Below are 13,837 nucleotides of genomic sequence, written 5' to 3' on the forward strand. Positions count from 1 at the left end.
TCAACCGATTTAGCTCCTGTGAGGTTTTATATCCTGGTTAAGTGTAAAAACGAGCAAATATTACAAATACAAAACTAGAAAAATACGACCGAAAGTATACGGACACAAAGCATGATGGCAAACATCGGTTATAAACACCATGTTTATAAATTTAAAGGTCCCATGACATGGTGCTTTTTGGATGTTTTTATATAGACCTTAGTGGTCCCCTAATACTGTATCTGAAGTCTCTTTTATATAGACCTTAGTGGTCCCCTAATACTGTATCTGAAGTCTCTTTTATATAGACCTTAGTGGTCCCCTAATACTGTATCTGAAGTCTCTTTTATATAGACCTTAGTGGTCCCCTAATACTGTATCTGAAGTCTCTTTTATATAGACCTTAGTGGTCCCCTAATACTATATCTGAAGTCTCTTTTATATAGACCTTAGTGGTCCCCTAATACTGTATCTGAAGTCTCTTTTATATAGACCTTAGTGGTCCCCTAATACTGTATCTGAAGTCTCATTTATATAGACCTTAGTGGTCCTCTAATACTGTATCTGAAGTCTCCTCTAATACTGTATCTGAAGTCTCTTTTATATAGACCTTAGTGGTCCACTAATACTGTATCTGAAGTCTCTTTTATATAGACCTTAGTGGTCCCCTAATACTGTATCTGAAGTCTCTTTTATATAGACCTTAGTGGTCCCCTAATACTGTATCTGAAGTCTCTTTTATATAGACCTTAGTGGTCCCCTAATACTGTATCTGAAGTCTCATTTATATAGACCTTAGTGGTCCTCTAATACTGTATCTGAAGTCTCCTCTAATACTGTATCTGAAGTCTCTTTTATATAGACCTTAGTGGTCCACTAATACTGTATCTGAAGTCTCTTTTATATAGACCTTAGTGGTCCCCTAATACTGTATCTGAAGTCTCTTTTATATAGACCTTAGTGGTCCCCTAATACTGTATCTGAAGTCTCTTTTATATAGACCTTAGTGGTCCCCTAATACTGTATCTGAAGTCTCTTTTATATAGACCTTAGTGGTCCCCTAATACTGTATCTGAAGTCTCTTTTATATAGACCTTAGTGGTCCCCTAATACTGTATCTGAAGTCTCTTTTATATAGACCTTAGTGGTTATTTTTGTGTCAAAATGTTAACTATATCTGCATTTGTGTATCATTATTCAACAACTGAAACGTCTCAGGAACCAGTTTTTAAGGTCTTTGGGTATTGATGTATGTAGCCATGTAGCCAAACACATTTTGGGAAAATAAATCCAGTTAAATAGAGAGAACAGTTGTTGTTAAACCAGGAGTTTCTTTATTCCGATGGACATACAGCTCTATGGGTCTGCACCTCGCTGTGTGAAGCTCCCAGAATATGAAAATGATTTAAACTCCACACGACGCCCCAGTGTGCTCGCAGACACAAACACACCGAAAAAAACAACACAGTGATTTATTAGCAACTAAGAATTATTTCTTCCTCGAAAACAAACTCAAAGCTTCTTGTGCTGTTGAGTTTATTGTACTTTGCGCAGTGATTTACATTTTTTTCAACCAGGACCTTGTTTTCCCCATGTTTCTGTGTCTAGGTGACTGATGGGAACAACAATCTTTGTCGGTACTCAGAGAAACAAGCTACAATGTGAGTTAACAGGGCAATAGTGCAGCTTGTAGGCTATTTACGTTCACAAAATTGCTTGTTTTGCCGCAGACAGGCTCAGAATAATATTCCAAGTGTCTGACAACATTATGGAAAGGATGTTTAAGGAGGTCGACCTTTCTGTTAAAGAGGAAGATCCTTTTTTTAAACATTTAAAACATCCGCAAGAATTTTTTTTTTTAAAGGACTATCTCTGTCGGGACAGGAGGAGAGGACAGGAGAGGAGGGAAGGACAGGAGGGGAGGAGAGGAGGGAAGGAGAGGAGAGGAAGAGAGGAGAGGAGAGGAGAGAGGAGGAGAGGAGGGAAGGAGAGGAGAGGAGGTGAGGGGAGGAGAGGAGGTGAGGGGAGGAGAGGAGGTGAGGGGAGGAGAGGAGAGGAGGAGAGGGAAGGAGAGGAGAGGAGATGAGGGGAGGGGAAGAGAGGAGGTGAGAGGAGGAGAGGAGAGGAGAGGAGGAGAGGGGAGGAGATGAGGGGAGGGGAGGAGAGGAGAGTAGGGAAGGAGAGGAAAGGAGGGAAGGAGAGGAGGAGAGGGAAGGAGAGAAGAGGAGATGAGGGGAGGGGAGGAGAGGGGAGGAGGGAAGAAGAGGAGAGAAGGGGGGAGGAGAGGAGGAGTGTCTGTCGGCAGGTGTGCTGCAGGTAGAAGTGCTAGCTCAGGGAAACACATTCAGCCGCTCGTTTGTCATGAAGAGAAACACACACACACACACACACACACACACAGACAGAGAGACAGACACACACACACACACACACACACACACACACACAGACAGACAGACAGACAGACACACACACACACACACACGTCGTGTTCACAAACCAGGTCGTCTGCAGAAATGTAATTTTAAAGAGGAAGAGCTTCCAGAGAAAAAGCAGAGGGGCAAATATATGGCATCACTGCAGCTTCATATATGAAAATATATACATAGACACACACACACACACACACACACACACACACACATATACACGCACACACACAGACACACAGAAACACACAGGAAAACACACACATGCACACACACACACAGAGACACACACAGACACACACACACACACACACACACACACACACACACACACAGACAGACACACTGAAACACACAGGAAAACACACACATGCACACACACACACAGAGACACACACACACACACACACACACACACACACACACACACACAGACAGACAGACACACACACACACACACACAGGAAAACACACACACAGATACACTCACAGACAGACACACACACACACACACACACACACACACACACACACACAGGAAAACACACACATGCACACACACACACAGACACACACAGAGAGACACACACACACACACAGACACACACACACACACACACACAGGAAAACACACACACATATACACACACACACACACACAGAAAAACACACACACACACACACACACACAGGAAAACACACACATGCACACACACACACACACAGAGACACACACACACACACACACACAGGAAAACACACACACAGATACACTCACAGACACACACACACACACACACACACGAGACACACACACACACGTCATTAGCTGTGTGTTGTTGTTTAAAATGAAATTATGGAAATTATTATTATGAAAATTAGGAAACTGTATGTGTGTGTGTGTGTGTGTGTGTGTGTGTGTCTGTGTGTGTGTGTGTGTGTGTGTGTGTGTGTGTGTGTGTGTGTGTGTGTGTGTGTGTGTGTGTGTGTGAGATAGGTCTACTAACAGTTGATCCTTTCCCCTGCCCCGGGGCCTTCTGGGTATTAGTGTAACATGCAACGACGACAACAAGGTCTACCATCCTCCCTGGCGACTGTTTCCAAGACGATGGTCCCCTGCTCTTGTCTCCTCCATCTTCCTCCCTTCCCCGTCTGCCTTCTTTTCCTTTTTCATCCCTTCTTCTCTCCCACTCCCCCCTCTCTTCTTGCCTTTTAAAAAAATAAAATCCTTTCTTTTCTTTCTTCATGTCCTGTCCCATGTGCTCTCCCTTGTCTTCTTCATCCGTCCATCTATCCTTCCATTCTACTTTCTGTTCTTCCTCCCTCTCTCCATTCCCTCGCTGACCTTTACGAGGGGTGACACTCGGCCTTGTAGCAAAATGTTGCAACAAAAAAACAGAATCATAAACACACATATGAATGCATGGATGCCTTCACACACACACACAAACACACACACACACACACACACACACACACACACACACACACACACACACACACACACAGCTGGGCACAATGAGGCTATTCCAATGCGGATAAATCACCTGAATGGGAAAGGTTCGGGCATCATGAGACACACACACACACACACACACACACACACACACACACACACACACACACACACACACACACACACACACCCGCATGTGTATGGTAAGATAGGAGGTAATAAGAGGTTGTTGACAACGTGTGTGTGTGTGTGTGTGTTTGTGTGTGTGTAAAGGCTGTCTGGCCTATCAAGCTCGTTATTAAATATCCATGAGACCATTAAGCTAAATAGATGAATGAGACTCTATTATTGCTGTGCATACACACACAAACACACACACACACACACACACACACTGAAACACATAATTGTATAGAAACCTATTAAATAAGTTGAATCATTTAGCATTGCCTAAAAGACCCCCCCTTTCAAAATAAAAGACATCCCTCCACACTAATTATATTGAAACTGTGCAAAATTACCCAAATTCCTGAGTTTAAAGGTGCCCTGCCACACGTATTTCATGACTTTGGGGTAATGTCTGAAGTTCTACCATGGACTCTGTAACATTTTTTGTGGATAAAATGCCTTGGTTACCTTGTTTCAAGCCATTCTAGCGCGGTATAGAAAGCCTGCAGGAAGACTCAGCTCGATTTCTGCCAGTTCTCATTGATATTAAACAAGCTAAGCTGTTTGACTCTGATTGGCTAACAGCTAGCCAATGAGAGCCTGGCTGTCAGAATCCTTTATCCAGCCCAACTGGGCGAGCTCATGAATAGTAATGAGCTCAGGCACCATGATGTCAGACTGACCAGCTTTTGTGATTGTTCTGATTTCTCTGCTTATTTCTGTTCAGTGGCTAGAGCTGACAGAGGAGGAAGCAGTTCATTTTCACATTCACCACATAACACACACACACACACACACACACACATATATGGACCTGACAGATTTCAAAATATATAAGGAAAAATGTTTTTTGTATGGCAGGGCACCTTTAACTTCCCTTAGAAAGGAATGTACAGACGGCTTTCAACCATAGGTGATATCAATGTCATTTCAGTGTGGCCCAAAAAATTGCCCACGATTAAAATAGAGTTAATGTAGCCCACTGGTAGCCTTTGGTTGGGGAGAACTGATGTTGTGATGTCTGTCTGTCTGTCTGTCTTAAAGTCCAGATATCAAATGACTGCTGGGCAGTTTTCCAAAAAACTCAGTGTAAACATTCCTGATATAATGCATAAAAACATTATGTAGTTTGTTGATGTCCTGACTTTTTCTCCAGCAGCATATGTAAATGACCCCATGAACCATTTGTGCACATACAGTGCTAAGCATAAGTGAATACACCCATGCTAAAGTTGACTAAAAAGAGGAATAAAAAAAAAAAAACATCTTTTGGAAATTGATCTTAATGCCTTAATTAAAAAAAATGAGGAAAAATCCAACCTTTAGGGACACCAATTTTATTGGTGAATGAATAATGTATCGTAAACAAATAAATGTTCTTCCTTGGTTTTATTTTAGTTAGCCAGTCAGAAGCAGAGTATGAGGGTGTGAGATGTTTGCGTAATAATACGAAGCGACCATGATAGCGGAGTTCAATTCCCAGGAAAAATAAAAGACTTTCACTGTGTTTTAATCCTAAACCACCATCTTTTTCCAAAACTTAACTAGTCATTCTTTGTGCCTAAACTTAGCTTTCCGTCGCAGCATGTGATGCTCAGTTATCGTCGGCTAAACTCTCATGTAACTGGAAACATGAGCGGCTCGCTGGTGTTTTCTTCATGTTGAACAAGCCTAATCACTTACACACACACACACACACACACACACACACACACACACACACACACACACACACACACACACACACACACACACACACACACACACACACACACACACACACACGAGCACTCATCTTGCCGGAGAAAAGGAGAGGAAAGATTTCCTTTCTTCTGATTACCATCTGTCATCTCATTTTACACTGTACAGCCCCCCCACACACACAGAGACACGCATGCGCGCACGCACACACACACACACACACACACACCCCCCCCCACACACACACACACACCCCCCCCACACACACACACCCCCCCCACACACACACACAGCTCATTTTACCCGCCTTACTATAAAATGTACCCCCCTGAGCAGCATGAACACGTCACATTTCTTCACCTCTAAGCGCATCAATCAATCAGTCGTGTGTGTGTGTGTGTGTGTGTGTGTGTGTGTGTGTGTGTGTGTGTGTGTGTGTGTGTGTGTGTGTCCGTCCTAATCAGAGGGATTCAGATCAGACAGGAGGCGGTAACTGGAGAAGAGAAAGTACCCTTATCTGATGGTCACACACACACACACACACACACACACACACACACACACACACACACACACACACACACACACGTATACACACACACACGTATACACACACACAGCTTTCTAACAAAAGCATTAACATCCTTTGTAAATGACCCACAGAAACACAAACCAAAACGGGGGCAGCTGTAATTCAAAATATCTCATTCTAGGCGTGCTGGTCTTGCAGCGAGGTGTGTTCAGGTGCATTCTGGGCGTGCTGGTCTTACAGGGAGGTGTGTTCAGGTGCATTCTGGGCGTGCTGGTCTTACAGGGAGGTGTGTTCAGGTGCATTCTGGGTGTGCTGGTCTTGCAGCGAGGTGTGTTCAGGTGCATTCTGGGCGTGCTGGTCTTACAGGGAGGTGTGTTTAGGTACATTCTGGGCGTGCTGGTCTTACAAGGAGGTGTGTTCAGGTGCCTTCTGGGCGTGCTGGTCTTACAGGGAGGTGTGTTCAGGTGCATTCTGGGCGTGCTGGTCTTACAGGGAGGTGTGTTCAGGTGCATTCTGGGAGTATTGCTATCTTGAGGCAGCGGGAAGTGATCGCACCATTGACCAACAAAAACCTGGTATAAAGTCAATAACGCAGCATTTCATTGTTATTTTAACAGAGCATTAGTAAAATGCTCCTAGGCTCGTGCACAGCGCGCACACACTATGCTTGTTACACACACAGGGACACACAGCAGCACACACACACACACACACACACACACACACACACACACACACACAGGGACACACAGCAGCACACACATGTAGAAGATTACTAATACAAATATTACGGTGCAAATCCTCCATCATAACAGCAATGCTCCAAGGTGTTTTCTGTAAGTGAGTGTGTGTGTGTGTGTGTGTGTGTGTGTGCGTTTTCTGTAAGTGAGTGTGTGTGTGTGTGTGCGTTTTCTGTGAGCGAATGTGTGTGTGTGTGTGTGTGTGTTTTCTGTGAGTGTGTGTGTGTGTGTGTGTGTGTGTGTGTGTGTTTTTTTTGAGTGTAAGTCTGTGTGTTTTATGTAAGTGTGTGTGTGTGTGTGTAAGTGTGTCTTCTGAGTGCGTTTTCTGTGAGTGTGTGTTTGTGTGTGCTTTCTGTAAGTGAGTATGTGTGTGTGTTTTTTGTGTGTGGGTGTGTGTGTTTTCTGTGAGTGTGTGTTTTCTGTGAGTGTTAGTCAGTGTGTATGTGTGTGTTTTCTGTGTGTGTGTGCGTGTGTGTATGTGTGTGTTTTCTGTGAGTGTGTTTGTTTTTTGTGTGTGAGTGTGTATGTGTGTGTTTTCTGTAAGTGCGTGCGTATGTGTGTGTTTTTTCTGTGAGTGAGTGTGTTTGTTTTCTGTGTGTGAGTGTGTGTGTGTGTATGTGTGTGTTTTCTGTAAGTGCGTGCGTATGTGTGTGTTTTTTCTGTGAGTGAGTGTGTTTGTTTTCTGTGTGTGAGTGTGTGTGTGTGTATGTGTGTGTTTTCTGTGAGTGTTTGTTTTCTGTGTGTGTGTGCGTATGTGTGTGTTTTCTGTGAGTGTGTTTGTTTTTTGTGTGTGAGTGTGTATGTGTATGTGTGTGTTTTCTGTGAGTGCGTGCGTATATGTGTGTTTTTTCTGTGAGTGAGTGTGTGTGTGTGTATGTGTGTGTTTTCTGTGAGTGAGTGTGTTTGTTTTCTATGTGTGAGTGTGTGTTTTCTGTCCTCAGGGGGTTAAAAAGACAATTCACACGAGGTAAATTACTGTAATAAGTTTTGAGAACCTCTCCTATGTTTGAAGCACATTCGTATCATTCATCAGCCCTTACACGGGTCAAAGGTCACTCACCACCAGGTTCCCGATGACCATGACCAGCATGAAGACCAGGATGCAGAGCGGCTGACCCGCCACCTCCATGCAGTCCCACATGGTCTCGATCCACTCGCCGCACAGCACTCGAAACACGATGAGGAACGAGTGGAAGAAGTCCTTCATGTGCCAGCGAGGGAGAGTGCAGTCCTTCGAGATCTTACACACACAGTCCTGTTGGGAGGAACCAGAGATACTTTCACAAAATGTAACTAAGTAAGGTCTATATAAAAGAGACTTCAGATACAGTATTAGGGGACCACTAAGGTCTATATAAAAGAGACTTCAGATACAGTATTAGGGGACCACTAAGGTCTATATAAAAGAGACTTCAGATACAGTATTAGGGGACCACTAAGGTCTATATAAAAGAGACTTCAGATACAGTATTAGGGGACCACTAAGGTCTATATAAAAGAGACTTCAGATACAGTATTAGGGGACCACTAAGGTCTATATAAAAGAGACTTCAGATACAGTATTAGGGGACCACTAAGGTCTATATAAAAGAGACTTCAGATACAGTATTAGGGGACCACTAAGGTCTATATAAAAAGACTTCAGATACAGTATTAGGGGACCACTAAGGTCTATATATAAAAGAGACTTCAGATACAGTATTAGGGGACCACTAAGATCTATATAAAAGAGACTTCAGATACAGTATTAGGGGACCACTAAGGTCTATATAAAAGAGACTTCAGATACAGTATTAGGGGACCACTAAGGTCTATATAAAAGAGACTTCAGATACAGTATTAGGGGACCACTAAGGTCTATATAAAAGAGACTTCAGATACAGTATTAGGGGACCACTAAGGTCTATATAAAAGAGACTTCAGATACAGTATTAGGGGACCACTAAGGTCTATATAAAAGAGACTTCAGATACAGTATTAGGGGACCACTAAGGTCTATATAAAAGAGACTTCAGATACAGTATTAGGGGACCACTAAGGTCTATATAAAAGAGACTTCAGATACAGTATTAGGGGACCACTAAGGTCTATATAAAAGAGACTTCAGATACAGTATTAGGGGACCACTAAGGTCTATATAAAAGAGACTTCAGATACAGTATTAGGGGACCACTAAGGTCTATATAAAAAGACTTCAGATACAGTATTAGGGGACCACTAAGGTCTATATAAAAGAGACTTCAGATACAGTATTAGGGGACCACTAAGGTCTATATAAAAGAGACTTCAGATACAGTATTAGGGGACCACTAAGGTCTATATAAAAGAGACTTCAGATACAGTATTAGGGGACCACTAAGGTCTATATAAAAGAGACTTCAGATACAGTATTAGGGGACCACTAAGGTCTATATAAAAGAGACTTCAGATACAGTATTAGGGGACCACTAAGGTCTATATAAAAGAGACTTCAGATACAGTATTAGGGGACCACTAAGGTCTATATAAAAGAGACTTCAGATACAGTATTAGGGGACCACTAAGGTCTATATAAAAGAGACTTCAGATACAGTATTAGGGGACCACTAAGGTCTATATAAAAGAGACTTCAGATACAGTATTAGGGGACCACTAAGGTCTATATAAAAGAGACTTCAGATACAGTATTAGGGGACCACTAAGGTCTATATAAAAGAGACTTCAGATACAGTATTAGGGGACCACTAAGGTCTATATAAAAGAGACTTCAGATACAGTATTAGGGGACCACTAAGGTCTATATAAAAGAGACTTCAGATACAGTATTAGGGGACCACTAAGGTCTATATAAAAGAGACTTCAGATACAGTATTAGGGGACCACTAAGGTCTATATAAAAGAGACTTCAGATACAGTATTAGGGGACCACTAAGGTCTATATAAAAGAGACTTCAGATACAGTATTAGGGGACCACTAAGGTCTATATAAAAGAGACTTCAGATACAGTATTAGGGGACCACTAAGGTCTATATAAAAGAGACTTCAGATACAGTATTAGGGGACCACTAAGGTCTATATAAAAGAGACTTCAGATACAGTATTAGGGGACCACTAAGGTCTATATAAAAGAGACTTCAGATACAGTATTAGGGGACCACTAAGGTCTATATAAAAGAGACTTCAGATACAGTATTAGGGGACCACTAAGGTCTATATAAAAGAGACTTCAGATACAGTATTAGGGGACCACTAAGGTCTATATAAAAGAGACTTCAGATACAGTATTAGGGGACCACTAAGGTCTATATAAAAGAGACTTCAGATACAGTATTAGGGGACCACTAAGGTCTATATAAAAGAGACTTCAGATACAGTATTAGGGGACCACTAAGGTCTATATAAAAGAGACTTCAGATACAGTATTAGGGGACCACTAAGGTCTATATAAAAGAGACTTCAGATACAGTATTAGGGGACCACTAAGGTCTATATAAAAGAGACTTCAGATACAGTATTAGGGGACCACTAAGGTCTATATAAAAGAGACTTCAGATACAGTATTAGGGGACCACTAAGGTCTATATAAAAGAGACTTCAGATACAGTATTAGGGGACCACTAAGGTCTATATAAAAGAGACTTCAGATACAGTATTAGGGGACCACTAAGGTCTATATAAAAGAGACTTCAGATACAGTATTAGGGGACCACTAAGGTCTATATAAAAGAGACTTCAGATACAGTATTAGGGGACCACTAAGGTCTATATAAAAGAGACTTCAGATACAGTATTAGGGGACCACTAAGGTCTATATAAAAGAGACTTCAGATACAGTATTAGGGGACCACTAAGGTCTATATAAAAGAGACTTCAGATACAGTATTAGGGGACCACTAAGGTCTATATAAAAGAGACTTCAGATACAGTATTAGGGGACCACTAAGGTCTATATAAAAGAGACTTCAGATACAGTATTAGGGGACCACTAAGGTCTATATAAAAGAGACTTCAGATACAGTATTAGGGGACCACTAAGGTCTATATAAAAGAGACTTCAGATACAGTATTAGGGGACCACTAAGGGTTATATAAAAGCATCCAAAGAGCACCATGTCATGGGACCTTTAAAGTGTGGTATTAGTACTTTTACTTAAGTAAAAGGGTCTGAATACTTCTTCCAGCGCTGCAAAAACCTACATGTTCAGATCCAAGCCCGTAAGTGTCTCGGTGAGAGTTACCTGGTAGTTTTTACCAAACAGCTGCATGCCGACCACGGCGAAGATGAAGACGATGATGGCGAGGACGAGCGTCAGGTTTCCCAGAGCGCCCATGGAGTTCCCGATGATCTTGATCAGGGTGTTGAGGGTCGGCCACGAGCGGGCCAGCTTGAACACACGAAGCTGGAAGCAGAGAGACACACCGGAAGAGACATTTCAGAATAAAAGGTCACCTTTTAAAGTGGCCATATTATGCTCATTTTCAGGTATATAATTGTGATTTGAGATCGTACCAGTATAGGTTTACATGGTTTAATTTTCAAAAAACACTATATTTTTGTTGTACTGCCCATTGCTGCAGCTTCTCTTTTCACCCTGTGTGTTGAGCTATCTGTTTTAGCTACAGAGTGAGACCTCTCAACTTCTGTAACATCTTTGATGTCAGTCGCACATGCTCAGTAGCTAGGAAAGGATAACATGAGCTAGCTAGCTGTTTCTCCAACTGCAGTCAGTACAAGGCAGGATTAGGAATACCTGCAGAACAGGGACATGTAAGTAGTTATTTACAATTTATTTAGTATATTAGGGTGAATTAGTGTGTGTTGTAGCAGTGTTTAGCCATTGAGAATGAGCTAGCATGGTAGCGCTAGCATGCTAACGGTTAGCCCCCTTGGCGCCTCGTTTCGGCTAGTGACGTAAGAAAGCTGTGCAGATTTTGAACAGCTCTCTATTATAAAGAGACTTCAGATACAGTATTAGGGGACCACTAAGGTCTATATAAAAGAGACTTCAGATACAGTATTAGGGGACCACTAAGGTCTATATAAAAGAGACTTCAGATACAGTATTAGGGGACCACTAAGGTCTATATATAAGAGACTTCAGATACAGTATTAGGGGACCACTAAGGTCTATATAAAAGAGACTTCAGATACAGTATTAGGGGACCACTAAGGTCTATATAAAAGAGACTTCAGATACAGTATTAGAGGACCACTAAGGTCTATATAAAAGAGACTACAGATACAGTATTAGGGGACCACTAAGGTCTATATAAAAGAGACTTCAGATACAGTATTAGTGGACCACTAAGGTCTATATAAAAGAGACTTCAGATACAGTATTAGTGGACCACTAAGGCCTATATAAAAGAGACTTCAGATACAGTATTAGGGGACCACTAAGGCCTATATAAAAGAGACTTCAGATACAGTATTAGGGGACCACTAAGGTCTATATAAAAGAGACTTCAGATACAGTAATAGGGGACCACTAAGGTCTATATAAAAGAGACTTCAGATACAGTATTAGTGGACCACTAAGGCCTATATAAAAGAGACTTCAGATACAGTATTAGTGGACCACTAAGGCCTATAGGACCTAAAGACAAAAAAATTTTAAAGACAAAAATGTAGTGGTGAGTTGTCAATCATGTGCAGGTGTAAAGAAGCTATCCACATCTAAGAGTAGCAATTCAAGTCCTATGAAGCACCTGTTGAGGCAACACGCTTTGACAAAGCTAGTAGTAAAAGCGCCCAGCCCTACGGATGCTGAAGGCGCCCCCCCACGCAAACAACCAAAGCTAGATGTTACACGGACTTTCACTGCAGCCAATAAGCCAGGTAGAGCTGAGTAAATGGATTGCTGGGTATGTTGTCGATGACATGCATCCTCTGTCATCTGTCGAGTCAGTTGCCTTCAGGCAACTAATAAGCAAAACACCAGTGACAAATGGAGGTTCGGGGCAAATGTGCAGGAAGATGTTTTCCAGCTATTTCGACAGAGAATAAACTAAAATGCAGGTTGAGCTAAAAAAACAAAGTTAGTTTACAATATTTCATTGGGCTTAATGTGGTTATGTGACTGAGTATTAAAAGGGACTTTTGTACTACTGCTTGATTTGAAGGCCTGATGCCCTGTTATTTATAATAAATAGGTCAAAAAATTATGTTTATTGAGTTTGACTGTTCACTACTGTTCATATTTACATTTAAAAAATAGACATAAAAGTAACTTACTTTAAGTTACTTTCCCTAGTAACTAATTACTTTTGATATACAGTAATTGGTAAAGCAATTCAATTACTTCTAAAATAAGTAACTAGTAACTGTAACTGATTATTAATTTGCAGTAACTTGCCCAACATGGGAATATATGCAAAGTAATGTGCAGTAGTTTTATTTAGTTATGACATTGTGCAACATATTTGATTTGGTTCAATTTTTGTGTTGTGGATTATGTGTCAATATGCCTGTACTGTACAACTAATTGCCTCTCGGGGCCTGTCACTGCCCGATGTGAGTCGAGTGCAGATTTGAGTCACGCATGCGTCACTTTGCGACAAGTAGCCTCCAAAATGCTAACGGATTTTTGAGCTAACTTTAGCAATCAAACAATCATAGCTAAAACATTTTTGAAATGACTGTTAGCTACATGTTAGCAATCAAACACAAGAAAGGCTGTCACTTGAATGGCATTTTGAGCTAACGCACAGTCTATGAGCTAACGTTAGCAATCTAACAATCATAGATAGCAACGTTTTTTAAATGACTGGTAGCTACTGTGATTAAACAAACATGATTAATGGAAATATGATTTATGAAGGGCCCTTGACTGTGTTTTGGTGATTGTGGTG

General features: G+C 41.5%; 1 protein-coding gene across 1 annotated transcript in view; it reads right to left on the minus strand.

The window, feature by feature from the left end:
* The window catches only part of LOC114549626 (sodium channel protein type 4 subunit alpha B), a 345,707-nt gene that overhangs the window by 94,766 nt on the left and 237,104 nt on the right, over positions 1 to 13,837 (minus strand). Inside the window, exons 17-18 of the mRNA XM_028570008.1 lie at positions 11,224 to 11,385; positions 8,066 to 8,260 (exon numbers count right to left, since the gene is read on the minus strand). Coding sequence (XP_028425809.1) covers positions 8,066 to 8,260; positions 11,224 to 11,385 — 357 coding nt within the window. The remainder of the gene's footprint in view (positions 1 to 8,065; positions 8,261 to 11,223; positions 11,386 to 13,837) is intronic.

The sequence above is a fragment of the Perca flavescens genome, chromosome 22 (assembly GCF_004354835.1).
Source record: "Perca flavescens isolate YP-PL-M2 chromosome 22, PFLA_1.0, whole genome shotgun sequence".
Lineage (NCBI taxonomy): Eukaryota > Metazoa > Chordata > Actinopteri > Perciformes > Percidae > Perca > Perca flavescens.